Source organism: Mustela nivalis, assembly GCF_964662115.1.
Source record: "Mustela nivalis genome assembly, contig: HAP1_SCAFFOLD_1858, whole genome shotgun sequence".
In the NCBI taxonomy this organism is placed as follows: domain Eukaryota; kingdom Metazoa; phylum Chordata; class Mammalia; order Carnivora; family Mustelidae; genus Mustela; species Mustela nivalis.
The window spans coordinates 77,188-93,072 of NW_028134806.1; the positions used below are offsets into that span (position 1 = coordinate 77,188).

A 15,885-nucleotide genomic window follows, 5' to 3' on the forward strand; every position below is an offset into this window, starting at 1 on the left:
CCCTTCCCCTTTGTTACTAGGCCTGTATCTCAAGCCTGATTTAAATCCTGCAGAGCGCCTTTTCTTATGAGGTGATGAAAGGTCTCATACTGACCTTCCCAGAGTGGTGGGCATCACCTTTCCCGTGAGGCCATGTTTTAATATTTCATTAAGTCCTCTTAACAACATTGTGAAATAAGGCAGTAAGATGCCTGTTTTATAGAGGAAGACTTGGAGACAGAGTGAAGTGGCTCCTCCAAGAGCAAATAGCTGTGATTATAGAGTTAGGACCACTGAGTTAAAAACATGTTCCATTATGGCAAGCTAACACTACTAATTGCTAAATTACTACTTCATGACTAGTTCACCTTACTTTGAAGTATATAGGGTAATTTAAGTTTTTATATTAGCTCTGATATTATTTCAAATACACTTATGAATTTGATATATTTGGTAAATGTTTTTCATATCAGTATTAAAATAGTAACATTGTTTATCACCCTTCTTATATGTAGCAATCACCAAATAATTGCCAAACATACAGAAGAAAGACTTAAAAATTTTTCGCAAAATAACAATCCAGGTAAGACTTTTCAGAGTGAAGTACTTTTGGTGGTCACATAGAAGAAGTCAGAGTAAAAAAGTTTTGATAATGAAAGAATAGTGGGAAAAAAACCCAAAACCGTAAGTGTAAATTGTTAAGTTCACTTCCTTGCTTTCTTTCTCTTTCTCTCCCCCACCTCTTGATTTTACTTATTTGACACAGAGAAAGTGAGAGAGCACAGGCAGAGGGACAGGGAGAAGCTGATTTCTCACTGAGCCCAATGTGGGACTCAATCCCAGGGTCCAGGGATCTTGACCTGAGCTGAAGGCAGATGCTTATCCAACTGAGCCACCCAGGGGCCCCTATTTTTTTTCCCTTTCTTAATATCTTTCAATTATTTTTTAAATTTCTTTTCAGTGTAACAGAATTCATTGTGTAAGCACCCCACCCCGTGCTCCATGCAATACGTGTCTTCCATAATACCCACCACCTGGATCCCCCCAACCTCCCACCCCCTGCACCTTCAAAATCCTCAGATTGTTTTTCAGAGTCCATAGTCTCTCATGGTACATCTCCCCCTCCAATTTCCCTCAACTCCCTTCTCCTCTCCATCTCCCCATGTCTTCCATGTTATTTGTTATGCTCCACAAATAAGTGAAACCATATGATAACTGACTCTCTCTGCTTGACCGATTTCACTTGGCATAATCTCTTCTAGTCCCATCCATGTTGCTACAAAAGGTGGGTATTCATCCTTTCTGATGGAGGCACAATACTCCGTAGTGAATATGGACCACATCTTCTTTATCCATTCATCCATTGAAGGGCATCTTGGTTCTTTCCACAGTTTGGCGACCGTGGCCATTTCTGCTATGAACATTGGGGTACAGATGGTCCTTCTTTTCACTACATGTGTATCTTTGGGGTAAATACCCAGTAGTGCAATTGCAGGGTCATAGGGAAGCTCTATTTTTAATTTCTTAAGGAAACTCCACACTGTTCTGCAAAGTGGCTGCACCAACTTGCATTCCCACCAACAGTGGAAGAAGGTTCCCCTTCCTCCACATGCTCTCCAACACACGTTGTTTCTTATCTTGCTAATTTTGGCCAGTCTAACTGGTGTAAGGTGGTATCTCAATGTGGTTTTAATTAAATTATCCCTGATGGCTAGTGATGATGAACACTTTTTCATGTGTCTGATAGTCATCTGTATGTCTTCATTGGAGAAGTGTCTTTTCATGTCTTCTGCCCAGTTTTTGATATGGTTATCTGTTTTGTGTGTGTTGAGTTTGAGAAGTTCTTTATAGATCCTGGGTACTGTCGTATGCAAATATCTTCTCCCATTCCGTGGGCTGCCTCTCTGTTTTGTTGACTGTTTTCTTTGCTGTGCAGAAGCTTTTGATTTTGATGAGGTCCCAAAATTTCATTTGCACTTTTGTTTCCTTTGCCTTTGGAGACATATCTTAAAAGAAGTTGCTGTGGCCAGTGTTGAAGAGGTTACTGCCTATGTTCTCCTCTAGGATTCTGATGGACTCCTGTCTCATGTTGAGGTCTTTTATCCACTTCGAGGTTATCTTTGTGTATGATGTAAGAGAATGGTTGAGTTTCATTCTTCTACATATAGCTGTCCAATTTTCCCAGCACCATTTATTTTATTTTTTATTTTTTAAAAGATTTTAATTTATTTATCAGAGAGAGAGAGAGAGAGGGAGAGGGAGCAAGCACAGGCAGACAGAATGGCAGGCAGAGGCAGAGGGAGAAGCAGGCTCCCTTTTGAGCATGAAGCCCGATGTGGGACTCGGTCACACGATGCTGGGATCATGACCTGAGCCGAAGGCAGCTGCTTAACCAACTGAGCCACCCAGGCATCCCTCCCAGCACCATTTATTGAAGAGACTGTCTTTAAGCCAGCATTATCCTGATCCCCAAAGCTGGCAAAGAGCCCACTAAAAAGGAGAATTTCAGACCAATATCACTGATGATTATGGGTGCTAAGATTCTCAACAAGATCCTAGCAAATAGGATCCAACAGCACATTAAAAAGATTATCCACCATGACCAGGTGGGATTCATCCCTGGGTTGCAAGGATGGTTCAACATTCGCAAATCAATCAATGTGATAGAGCAAATCAATAATAGAAGAGAGAAAAAAGAACCACATGGTCCTTGCAATTGATGCAGGAAAAAGCATTTGACAAAATCCAGCATTCATTCCTTATTAAGACGCTTCAAAGTATAGGGAGAGAGGGAACATTCCTCAACTTCATAAAACCTATCTATGGAAAACCCACAGCAAATATCATCCTCAGTAAAATTGAATAAGAGCTCAATAATATAAAAATTGAATAAAAGCTCAATAAAATAAAATAAAAGCTCATAGCCTTCCCATTGAGATCAGGAACACGACAAGAAGGCCCACTCTTACCACTCTTGTTCAACATAGTATTAGAAGTCCTTAGCAACAGCAATCAGACAAAGAGAAATAAAAGGTATGCACATTGGCAATGAAGAAGTCAAACTCTCTCTCTTCTCAGATGACATGATACTTTATATGGAAAACCCAAAAGACTCCATCCCCAAACTACTAGAACTCATACAGCAATTCAGTAATGTGGCAGGATACAAAGTCAGTGTACAGAAATCAGTGGCTTTCTTATACACTAATAATGAAAACACAGAAAGGGAAATTAGAGAATCAATTCCATTTACTATAGCACCAAGAACCATAAGATACCTGGGAATAAACCTAACCAAAGAGGTAAAGGATCTCTACTCAAGGAACTGCAGAACACTCATGAAAGAACTCAAAGAAGACATAAAAAGATGGAAGACCATTCCATGCTCTTGGATCAGAAGAATAAACATTGTTAAAATGTCTATACTGCCTCGAGCAATTAGAAAGACATTCCGATTAAAATTCCACCAGTATATTTCAAAGTCTTGAAGGAAATAATCCTAAAATTTGTATGGAATCAGAAGAGACCCCAAATTGCTAAAGAAATGTTGAAAAAGAAAAACAAAACTGGCTGCATCACATTACCTGACTTCAAGCTTTACTACAAAGCTGTGATCACGAAGACAGCATGGTACTGACATAAAAACAGACACATAGACCAGTGGAACAGAGTAGAGAAACCAGATATGGACCCTCAACTCTATGGGCAAATAATCTTCAACAAAGGAGGAACAAATACACAGTGGGAAAAAGCCTCTCTCTCTCTCTCTTTTTTAAATTTACTTTTTATTTATTTTCAGCATAACAGTATTAATTATTTTTGCACCACACCTAGTGCTCCATGCAATCTGTGCCCTCTATAATACCCACCACCTGGTACCCCGACCTCCCACCTCCCACCCCTTCAAAACCCTCAGATTGTTTTTCAGATTCCATATTCTCTCGTGGTTCACCTCCCCTTCCAATTTCCCCCAACTCCCTTCTCCTCTCTATCTCCCCATGTCCTCCATGCTATTTGTTATGCTCCACAAATAAGTGAAACCATGAGATAATTGATTGACTCTGCTTGACTTATTTCACTCAGCATAATCTCTTCCAGTACCGTCCATGTTGCTACAAAAGTTGGGTATTCTTCCTTTCTGATGGAGGCATAATACTCCATAGTGTATATGGACCACATCTTCCTTATCCATTCATCCCTTGAAGGGCATTAGTACCTTTCTTTATAGTCCAGTATTCAGAATTATTTAAGAATTTAAATACTGTCATGAACAATAGGAACAAATCCATGAGAGAGACCGGACTCTAGGAAATAAACTGAGGGATATGAAAGGGAGGGGCTTGGGGTATGGGGGAGCTGGGTGATGAGTATTAAGGAGGGCACGTGTTGTGATGAGCACTCGGTGTTATACGCAGCTAATTAATCATTGAACACTACATCCGAAACTTACGATGTAGTATATGCTGGCTACTGAACATAATTAAAAAATAAAAGTGCCTCAGTGTGAACAATAACAAAAAAGGATTTTAATTGTAGGGAATTTAAAATATAAGGCATTATTGTCTGAAAAGAAATTATTATAATCATGACCCCTAAAATCCCTTATATCTTTGTGTAAATAAGAGAAAGATTTTTAAGTTAGTATGTTTTATATGTCCTCTTTAAGCATATTAAAACAAATTGAACTTGTTATGAAAATGGATCTTTTAATTTTTACAAGTGGATTACATTTAGTAAATATTATTACATACTGATTTGTTTCATTAAAAAAGGAGCTATCCTTAAAACTGGGAACTCTACAATACATTCCTGGTACCGTAAAGAAATGGCAAAAAATATGAACTGGAAAACTTAGCTAGTAAGCAGCAATACCAGTGAGACTGTTTTTTTTTTTTTTTTTCTTTAAAGGTGACCGTCTATGGTACAGAAATCAGAAAAGAAATGCCTTGAGAAGCATAGGTTGTTTTACATATTGTTGTATCAACAAGATCTCACCATTAACAACTATTTACTAATTTCTCATTAGTAAAAGAGAATGAGATATGTTGACTTTATTAGAGCAATGTTTTCTTCTGTTTGTTGCATAATTGTCATGATAGTGTAATTTTAAAAAAAGATTTTATTTATTTATTTGACAGAGAGAAATCACAGGTAGGCAGAGAGGCAGGCAGAGGGAGGAAGGGAAACAGACTCCCTGCTGAGCAGAGAGCCCAATGCAGGGCTAGATCCCAGGGCCCTGGGATCATCACCCGAGCCGAAGGCAGAGGCTTTAACCCACTGAGCCACCCAGGCGCCCCAGGATAGTGTAATTTTGTTAGAACACGATACTCTGTTGCCATTAGTAAAGAGATTATTATAATAAAAATTCAAATGGGGCAACTGAGGCTCAACAGATTATAATAAATGCACAAAAATGGTTCACAATAACAAAAATGCTACCATTGCTTCCTAGATGTGGCACCTAGTGCATTGTACAATCTGAAATGTATGAAGATACATTTAATTTAGTAGACTTTTATCAAAGAAAGCTGTTGGTTGGTTTGGTTTTGCAATTTACTCATTTTCATTTGTTCACTTAGCAAATAACTATCAAGTGTCTTTTAGCTACTGTTACTCTGATGTAGAATACAAACATTCAAAAAACACAATCCTTGCCCTCCAGAAGTTTGTTATTATCATTGTCATTTTTATTATTTACTCTATTTTCACTATTTTATTTTTATTATTTAGTTTATTCCATGCTTAGTATGTGCCAGAGTCCCCTAATGTTTATAATTCTCATTGTTATGTTTTTATTGGTATTTAATATGTAAGTCGATAGTATGCAGACTGAGTAGTAAGTTTGCCAGGTAAATAAGCAGAAGAACCATGTTTGGCAGGAGGAACGTCCATCGAGATTACATGTTTTGCAGAGGGAACAGCAGTGCGGACGCTCAGATGTATGAGTGAACTTCGGAGCACTTAGGAGCAGTTCAGTTTTGCTGCTGCAGAAAGTGTGCTATGGGAATGGTTGGAATGAGTGAATACTTAGCTAAGGCAAGCTAATGAAAGTTTTTCAGTACCATGGAAAGGTGTAGATCTTACCCTGTAGACCTTGGGAAATTTATCAGGTCAAATGCTTTTAGCTGCAAATTAACAGGTGACTTATAATAGTGACTAAAATGGGCCCACCTGGGTGGCTTAGTCATTATGCATTGACTCTTAGTTTCAGCTCAGGTCACAGTCTCATGGGTCATGAGATCAAGCCCCAAGCTCAGCATGGAGTCTACTTGACGATTCTCTTCCTCTGCCATTCTCCCATTCGTGCACTCTCTCTAGTATGCGTTCACTCTCTCTCAAATAAATACATCTAAAAAAAGCAAACCAAACAAAACAGGGACTAAAACAGTAGGAACCAGAATTGGTTTGATGGATCAGTGATGTCTCCAGGATCCCAGTTGTCTCTTTTTAGCTTTGAGGTTGGCAATATTTTCTATGCCGTTTCCTGATTGGCTAATTAGCAACAGTTAGAGGCATATTCTCACATGACAATATCCAGTGACTGGAAGGACTATTTTTCTTTATATGTTTCTTTTCTTTTTTTTTTTTTAAAGATTTTGTTTATTTATTTGACACAGAGAGACAGACAGAGAGGGAATACAAGCAGGGGGAAGCGGCAGAGGGAGAGCAGGCCTCTTGCTGAGCAGAGAGCCTGATGTGGGGCTGGATCCCAGGACCCTTGAATCATGACCTGAGCCGAAGGCTGACGCTTAACAACTGAGCCATCCAGGCACCCCTATATGTTTCTTTTTTTTTTTTTTTAACTTTTTATTTTTTATAAACATATATTTTTATCCCTATATGTTTCTTTTAAATAGAAGAAAACTCAGAGGCTTGCAGCAACTTTCCTCTAACATCTCATAAGCTTGGTTATATCACATGCTTGTTCCTAAACCAGCCACTGGTAAACCAGGTACTGTGATTAGCTTAGAATAATCCTTTTTCCTTTTGAAGCTGGGGTAAGGCCACCTTCTTCGTGTTTGGGACAATAAATATCCAAATAAAGTTGTGGTTTTCCAGCAAGAATGAAGACTATGGCATGGTTATTGGGGAGGGAGCCAGCAGTACTTGATGCAGAGACTCACTGGAGAATGTGAAGCAGAAGGGTAACAAGATTAGATTTGAATTAGGGCCTTCTGGTTGTGGCACAAAATAGTGATCACCAAGCTTTTTCTCTAAAGGGCATGATAGTGAATATTTTAGGCCCTGTGGTTTTTCAACTACAAATACCACTATAGTGTGAAAGCAGCCATAGCAATACATAGGTGAATAGAAGAGCCAACCATCTGGTACTGTAAATAAAGTTTTATGGGGGCACAGGCACGTGACTGGTCTGACTTGGCCTGTGGCCATAGTTTGGTCACCCCTCATGTGGAGGATAGATTGGAAAAAAACCATGTAGAGATACTGGAAGATAAAGGACGCTTATATTTCCTTAGTCTAGTATCAGTCCATTATGAAATGTTCTCTCCTCTATACTGAAAACATCAGGAGGCTCAATTTATTCAATTTACAATGTTGTTCTTTTTCTAGGCCTTATCTTTCTGATTTTTTAAAAATTTAAAACTTTTCAAAAGATTTTATTTATTTGAGAGAGAGCACCAGTGGGGCATAGGGGCAGAAGGAGAGGGAGAAGCAGACTCCCCATTGAGCAGGGAGCCTGGTATGGGGCTTGATCCCAGGACCCTGAGACCATGACTTGAGGTGAAGGTAGATGCTTAGCTGAGTCACCTAGGTGCCCCCTTTCTCATTTGTTTTGCTTAAAAACTTTTTATTCATTTAAGAAATAACATTAGTTGGTGGCTTTTTTTTTTCTTCTGGAAGTCATCAGTTAGGAGCTCATGTTTGTGTAGGGCAGTGGCAGGGGAAATATAAAGCAATGAGAGAAAAGAAGTATAGTTAATACAGTTTCATGATTATTGAATGTAGAAAGAGGAGAGAGGGGAATGCCTGGGTGGCTCAGTTATTTAGTAGCCGCCTTCAGCTCAGGTCATGATCCCAAGGTCCTGGGATAAAACCCCACATTGGGGTCCCTGCTCCATGGGAAGCCTGCTTCTCACTCTCCCACTCCCCCTGCTTGTGTTCCCTCTCTCTCTGTGTCTCTCTGTCAAATAAATAAATAAAATCTTAAAAAAGGGGAGGGGGAAGAAGAAATCTTAGAAGAGTCATACATTTCCAGGTTGTACACTAACATTTAAACTGGCCATGAAGAATGAGTAGGACTTTATCGGAGTGCAGTGGGAATAGGGAAGACCAGGTATTTTCTGTATATGTTGAATTTGATGGAATATCCATGTAGTATATTTTTAGTAATTGGATAATTGAATACTAGGAGTTTCTAGCTGGATATAGAACATCAAGTTTGGAGGTGCTTATTTGAAATAAACTGATTAGAATTATTAGGCAAAGTCATAGCTTGGACAAAGATTGAGCTTGTCCATGATGGAAAACATATAGAAATAGACGAAGGCCAGTGAACAAAGCCTGGGAATACCAATATATAAAGAGTGGATGGAGGTGTAAGACTTGGTAGAGAAGACTGAGAAGTGGCTGGGGAAACTTAGGATAAGAAATTAGAGGAAATGTTGTTGAAAAATTTGAAAAAAAATTTCATGGAGTATTAATTGTATCAAATAAAATCACTAAAAAAAGTTGGATTTAACTTTTAAAAGTCCTTACCAAAAATGGTAAAGGAACCATTTTTGAGTTGTAAGGTCTATTATTTATGTGACTGGTACATTCTGTGTCCAAATATGGAAAAATAACACATCAAGTAATGTCTTCCCTAACTTTTTCTAACTGCAGTATCTACCTGGACAGGGTCAAGGGGAAATGGTCTAGCCTGGTGAGTAGAGTGGCCAACATTTTCCCATAATTGTCAAAACCTAGGGGTCAAGTGTGAGGAAAAGTGTTGTCTTTCTTACTTTTTTTGTTTAGAGGTACTTGAGCTTTTCTTCAAGTCCCTGGTACATTCTCCTGGATTAATACTAGGGCCACAATCTGGAAGCAATAGGCAGGAAGTCACTGTCAGGCCCTATCTTTGAAATGGAATCACGATGCAGCTGTATTTTGACAATTTTAAATTTTGATCAGAAATATTTTACACAGACCAGCAGTTTGGGAGAAACTGACCCCTTCTAAGTATTTTATTGCAGAAAATTAGTATAATATCAAGGAGGAAATATAAGGTGATATGCTGACTATACTAGTTCTCATTTGCCAGGGATTCTGTGTCAGTAAAAAATGTCAGTACTGGACTATTTTTGTTAGTGCTGTCTCTCTCCATCCTCTTTCATTTGCCTTCTTCTGATATCTCTACTTTTACTGATCATTTTTTAAAATTTATTTTTTATTTATTTTCAGAAAAACAGTATTCATTATTTTAGCACCACACCCAGTGCTCCATGCAATCTGTGCCCTCTATAATACCCACTACCTGGTACCCCAACCTCTACCCCCCGCCACTTCAAACCCCTCAGATTGTTTTTTAGAGTCCATAGTCTCTCATTGTTCATCTCCCCTTCCAATTTCCCCCAACTCCCTTCTCCTCTCTAACTCCCCATGTCCTCCATGCTATTTGTTATGCTCCACAAATAAGTAAAACCCTATGATAATTGACTCTCTCTGCTTGACTTATTTCACTCAGCAGAATCTCTTCCAGTCCCGGCCATGTTGCTACAAAAGTTGGGTACTCATCCTTTCTGATGGAGGCATAATACTCCATAGTGTATGTGAAGCACATCTTCCTTATCCATTCGTCCATTGAAGGGCATCTTGGTTCTTTCCACAGTTTGGCGACCGTGGTGGCCATTGCTGCTGTAAACATTGGGGTACAGATGGCTCTTCTTTTCACGACATCTGTATCTTTGGGATAAATACCCAGTAGTGCAATTGCAGGGTCATAGGGAAGTTCTATTTTTAATTTCTTGAGGAATCTCCACACTGTTCTCCAAAGAGGCTGCACCAACTTGCATTCCCACCAACAGTGGAAGAGGGTTTCCCTTTCTCCACATCCCCTCCAACACATGTTGTTTCCTGTCTTGTTAATTTTGGCCATTCTAACTGGTGTAAGGTGATATCTCAATGTGGTTTTAATTTGAATCTCCCTGATGACTAGTGATGATGAGCATTTTTTCATGTATCTGATAGCCATTTGTATGTCTTCATTGGAGAAGTCTCTGTTCATATCTTCTGCCCATTTTTTGATATGATTGTCTGTTTTGTGTTTGTTGAGTTTGAGGAGTTCATTATAGATCCTGGATATCAACCTTTTGTCTGTACTGTCATTTTCAAATATCTTCTCCCATTCCATGGGTTGCCTCTTTGTTTTTTTGACTGTTTCCTTTGCTGTGCAGAAGCTTTTGATTTTGATGAAGTCCCAAAGAATTTCATCTGTAAAGAAAGCACTAAGGAATACTGTCTTGGAATCTATCACTATTGGAACACATTTCTACCATATGTTTATTTCCTTCAAAGGTAACAGGCTACCCATCTAAAATGTATTTCATATTTTGTTGTTTCTTATGGTAAATTTCTTTGTAGCTGTACCACAGTGACAGAGTTAGTGATGATATTTAGCCAAGATTGAAAGCATTTTCCGGATTATCGGAAATTTTAATGTGACATGCTTTTGTATTTTTTCAGAATTTGGTAAACTGTGCCTTAACAAGAATATGTGGCCGATTAGATTGACAAGTTTTTAACCACCTATGTATATAAGATAACTCACTTTGTTTTCCCCCAAATGAGTTCTGTTGATCTCTAATGATCAAATCCACTATTTTCAGGCTGGAGTGGATAACTCATCCTACATTTTGACTGTAGTATTTCTGAGTTTTTGAGCAGTTTGTCAACAACTGCCTTTAATAGGTGAACTGTTTCTAATTCTTAAGAAATTAAGAAAACGAGTGGAAACAAAAATCTCTATAACCAATAGTGTGTTATTATACTGTGTATGATAGTTATATATTTTTCTATAATTATCCCAGTTACCTTATCGATTCATAACTACAATAGAAGTGAATTAAGCCCTATTAAGTTGCAGAAAATTTATGTGACCTTTTAGTTTTTTTATAGGAACTTTTATACTGTAGGACATATTGGTAACCATCAGAATTCTCTTTTTTTTTTCCCCAATTAAAATACGATTGTTACTTGTTTCACATTATTTTCTGACATTATTTCATCCATTCCTTTTATGCCTTTATTCAAATGGATATAGAAATACAGCAGTCTCCCAGGCAAATACTAAGAAAAACAGATTCAAGGAAAGGTGTTCTGTGAAATAACCTTCTAACTGTAATCGTGTCTTAAAACATCAACCTTAATCATAAAAATTGCATATAATGCATCGGTATTAGAGGCCCCCAAAATGACACCCAGGTTTGGTTATTCACTGGAGGAACTCGCACGTCTCAGCATATTTGTACGCATGTCTGTGGTTTATTATGGTGAAATGATACAAAGCAAAATCAGCAGAGAAAAGGTGCCTGGAGTGAAGTCTAGAGGAAGCCAAGTGCAGGCTTCTAAGAATCCTCTGCCTATGGGTGTACTTAATTTTTCCAGCATCAAATCATGACAACTCGTGTGAGATGTTGTCTGCCAATACAAGAATCTTATAGATACTCAGTGCCTGAAATTTTCTTTAAGTGATAATCATGTAGGCATCTTCTCCCTAGCATATATCAAAATTCTGGTTCCCAGAAGGAAATCAAGTAATAAGTACTAGATAAATCACCTGGTTTGTACCAACACTTAGCAGTCTCAATGGATACCTTTTGTTTTTTTCCTTCACAGTAAATAGGCCTCATTTTTTACAGCATTTTCAAGTTCATTGCGCAATATAGCAGAAAGTACAGAGAGTTTCCATTTACCGCATGTTCCTCTACACGTGTAGCCTTCCTTGTTGCTAACATCCTGAACCACAGTGGTACATTGTTTTATTTATATTAGCTCATCTTTACTGTCCACATCCATAATTTACATCAGGGTTCATTCTTGGTGTTGTACATTCTATGGGTTTTAACAAATGTGTGATGACATGTATCTATCATGTGGTATCACATAGAATAGTTTCACTGCCTTAAAATTTCTCTGTGCTGTGCCTGTTCCCCTTGCTACAACCCTTAACTCCTAACTTAAAAAGTTTTACTTTTACCAGAATGTCATATAGTTGCAATCATACAGTGGATATCTTCTTGAATTTTTTAAAAATTAAAATTCCGAGGTAATTGAATATAGTGATTCAAGATAATCTTTGTCCTTTGTTATGTTCATCAGTGTAGGATCTAATGACATATGCCTTACAGACTGAAAAAGTGTGATTTCTACAGACGTTTGTCACATAGTGGGGAATATTGAGAACAATGACATCATATCCTGCTACCTAGCCAAATCACTGGTACCATTCTGGTCTAAGAGGTGGATCCAGATAGACTCTCCAGCAATAAAAATAGGTCATCTCAAGAGAACCAGAATCATTAAAATCACTAAAAGCATTCATACTTACCTTGCAATTGGAAATAAGGCCAGAGAGAGTCTGTTTGCTATGTTTTGCCATGCTGCAAAGTAGAGTGGCTGTAGACCAAACTTTGTGATGAGATGTTTCACCCCAAACTTAACAGCCCCTGCTGGAGGTCTGGAGAAGTTCTGTTGTGTTATAGCGAAATAAGTATAGTCTCTTTTAACTGCATCTCATAGTGAAAGTCCTGAAGAATCCAGAAGAATCCTGACATTGTCAGTCTATGATGATGATTCTGCTAATGACACCATTTTCTGTCAGTCTCAAGGGTTTGGTTAAAATTGTGGTCATTATAAACATCCACTTGTAGGTATCAAATTCTGATAAATAGCATTCTTTTCTTCCATTTGGTAAATGTAGAGGAGAAAGTAAGATTTCTTAGCGAGTTAACTGCCTACCAATAGTATAATTAATATTCACTCCAGTGTGGTTGCCAGGTATGGTCCTGAAGAATACTTTTTAACACAACATCAGTCTTAGACTTTGAATATTCTGTATTTCTCTGTTGTTGATTTAAATGTATTTTGCTTTTTTCTTTACAGAGAATAAGTCTTCTGAAGAAGACTTTATAACCAGGTAGGATTTTTGTGGATTTTTTTTTTTTTAACAAATTCTGTGTTAACAAGGGAATGCAGAGAAAAGCATTTGTTGAGAGTTCTACTGTGTGCTAGGCACTATATTATGTGCTTGACATTTATTACTTATATAGTCATTACAATAGCATCACGAAGTAGATGTGCTGTTACAGCCCATTTTTTTTTATTAATTAGTCATCTGTGGTTCAGGAACACTGATTAATTGACCTATGATTCTATAGTTAAAGAGTAGCAGACCCAGAAATGGCCACTGCTGCTAACAAGAGCTTGAACACTGTGAATTTTCAGTCTTGGAGGGGGCCATGGTGCCCCCGGTGAGGCATAAGAAACTAGTCAGTTACTCACAGTTTGAAATTTCTGGCAGCGATGATGACTTTGTTTCCGCAACCACACCTTTGAATAAGAAGCCCAGAACAATGCCAAAAGAGTTAATATGAGAAACAAGGAAACCTAAACTGAAGAATCTCCAGAAAGAAGATATCCCACTACATGAGAAAACCCCTGAAAAAGGATGTCTTTAGGTGATGAGCTCTACCAGCCAGACTTAGAAGTGGCACTAGCTTTATCAGTGAAGGAACTTCCAGCGGTCACCATTGATGTGGGAGAGGCTCAAGATACAAGCACCAAAAAAATGTGGCAGCAGCGAAATTGGGACAATGACTAAGGCTCCCCATCTCTCCGATTGCAGTGTAGCCAGTGATGATTTAGATTTGGATAAGCTTACCGAGGAAGATGATGTGTGCAGTGCTCAAGGGAAAAGAAAAGCAGCATCAAAAGCTGTGGTACAACAGAGGAAGATTCTTTTGGAAGGCAGTGATGGCGGTAGTGCTGATGACTCTGAACCGCTGGTGGAGAGTCTGAGGATGAGTCTGATTTTAGGGAGAGTGAAGATGATGATGCTAACTTCACTCTGGGAGAAAATAAAGTGGAAGAAATTAAAAAGAAAGAAGTGAAGGTAAAATCCCCAGTTGAAAAAAAGGAGAAGAAACCTAAATCCAAACGTGATACTTTGGAAGTGACTTCAAGAGACTGTGCTCCAGCTGCCCTGAAATCAGAATCTCAGCCTTCACCAAAAACGGCTTTATCAGTGAAGAGGCCATTTGGAAACCACTACAAATATGCAAACCTTCCAGCTGAAGCTGGAAGCAGAAAACATAAGTAGATGCCACCAGCGCTGTCTGGAAGCAGCAGCAGCAGCAACAGCAGCAGGAGCCCACTGGCAGGGGTGTCTGTTAAGTCTCCAAATCAGAGTCTCTGCCTTGGCTTGTCCAGATTAGCACAAGTGAAACCTTTGCATCCAAATGCCGCTAGTGGCTGAATGTGGTAGTCAGCAAAGGTTTGATTAAGAGAAAAAGAGTTTTACAAGTGTGTTTATGTTTGAATTGTGTTTCTGTTTAAGGAGGGTATCATACTATAAAGGAATCCTTTAATGTAAAAAAAAAAACAAAACACACACAAACGAGTAGTAGACCCATGAATTGACTGTCAGCCTGTGTGACTCCCACACCGATTCTTTTGTCCCTCAGCAGCACTGGGGTTAAGGTACAAATCCTAGTCAGATCAATTCAGAGAGTCAAATGTAGTTATGTGTTTGCTTATTTAGATTTTCCTAAGAGACCAGGTTAGTCCAAGCATTTGTCCTAATATATTTGACAACTAATGATAACTAGGGGTAATTAGTGCAGTGGCAACTAGTCTCTTGTTTTTACTGTCAAAGATTTTAGAATGGCTCTCATTACCTATGGCCATAGTACATAGCTTTTATATAAACAAGACCTAATCAGGCAAGTTCTTAGACATAGAGATGTCTGCTCTCCTTGAGATGAATGATTTTCCAGAAGTGATGTATATGTAATTTAGGTGTAGGCCTTGATATGTTAATTAATTTTATCATCTCTTTAGAAGATATTTCTAAATGATTCTCTGTTTACTGACTTCCCACTCTAGTTTTTCCTTTAGGCTAGTTCCCTTGATCTTGAAGCTCTTTCTTTTTTTGTAGATTTTTTTCCTTTTCTCTGTTGACTTTTCTATAATCTTTTCTTGTTTTTTTTTTTCTTTTTTCTTTCTTCTCTGCTTTTCTTGGCATTTCTTTTATTCCATTTTTTCCCTTTCTGCCAGGTAAGTATTCTGTTTTTCTGTAGACAAAATCAAAAGCACATAGAATTTCAGGATTTTAGGACATCTTAGAGATGAACTAATCAAAATACTCTCTGGTACTATAACCTGTGTTTAACATCCTCACCAAGTGATTATTTAAATCGAGAATTTGAAATGCAAAAGAGATTAAAGTAACTCATTTGGATATAAGTGACAGAAATGAGATTTACATTCAGGTTTCCCCTTTTTTTCTCATCTTAATAGGTGAATGTTTTAATAATAGAAAGATGGGGAGTTGGTCTAGTGAACACAGTGAAGGTGCGTAAGGAAGGAATTGGCAGGAGAGGCCAACTTTCAAGAATAACAACACTGGGTTGGATAGGAATAAGAGTTTTAGAAACGATGTCACAATATTTGGGCATATGATAAGTTAGATAAAGATGGATTACAGAAATGAAGGACACACACATGGGAAGGAATGAAGGACATAGGATATTGGGAGTTGTTTAGAAAAGCTTATTAAAATAGAGGGTTCAAGAGAATCACGAGCATTTTTTTTGATGATTTGTTTAATTGAATGAACTAGCATACTTCAGGTTTTCTTTCTTTCTTTCTTTCTTTGTTTTTTTTTTTTTTTGGTTCTCTTATTTATTT

General features: G+C 38.1%; 1 protein-coding gene and 1 pseudogene across 2 annotated transcripts in view; both read left to right on the forward strand.

Annotated features, from left to right (window-relative positions):
- The window catches only part of LOC309858102 (uncharacterized protein), a gene marked incomplete at both ends in the record, with an annotated part of 28,831 nt that extends 15,713 nt beyond the window's left edge, over positions 1-13,118 (forward strand). Inside the window, 2 exons of the mRNA XM_082750787.1 lie at positions 495-562; positions 13,081-13,118. Coding sequence (XP_082606913.1) covers positions 495-562; positions 13,081-13,118 — 106 coding nt within the window. The remainder of the gene's footprint in view (positions 1-494; positions 563-13,080) is intronic.
- Positions 13,119-13,436: 318 nt separating this feature from the next.
- On the forward strand, positions 13,437-14,452 carry LOC309858103 (RAD51-associated protein 1 pseudogene; annotated as a pseudogene). The gene has a single exon. The product of its transcript is annotated as an RAD51-associated protein 1 pseudogene (transcript).
- The last annotated feature ends 1,433 nt before the right edge of the window (positions 14,453-15,885 follow it).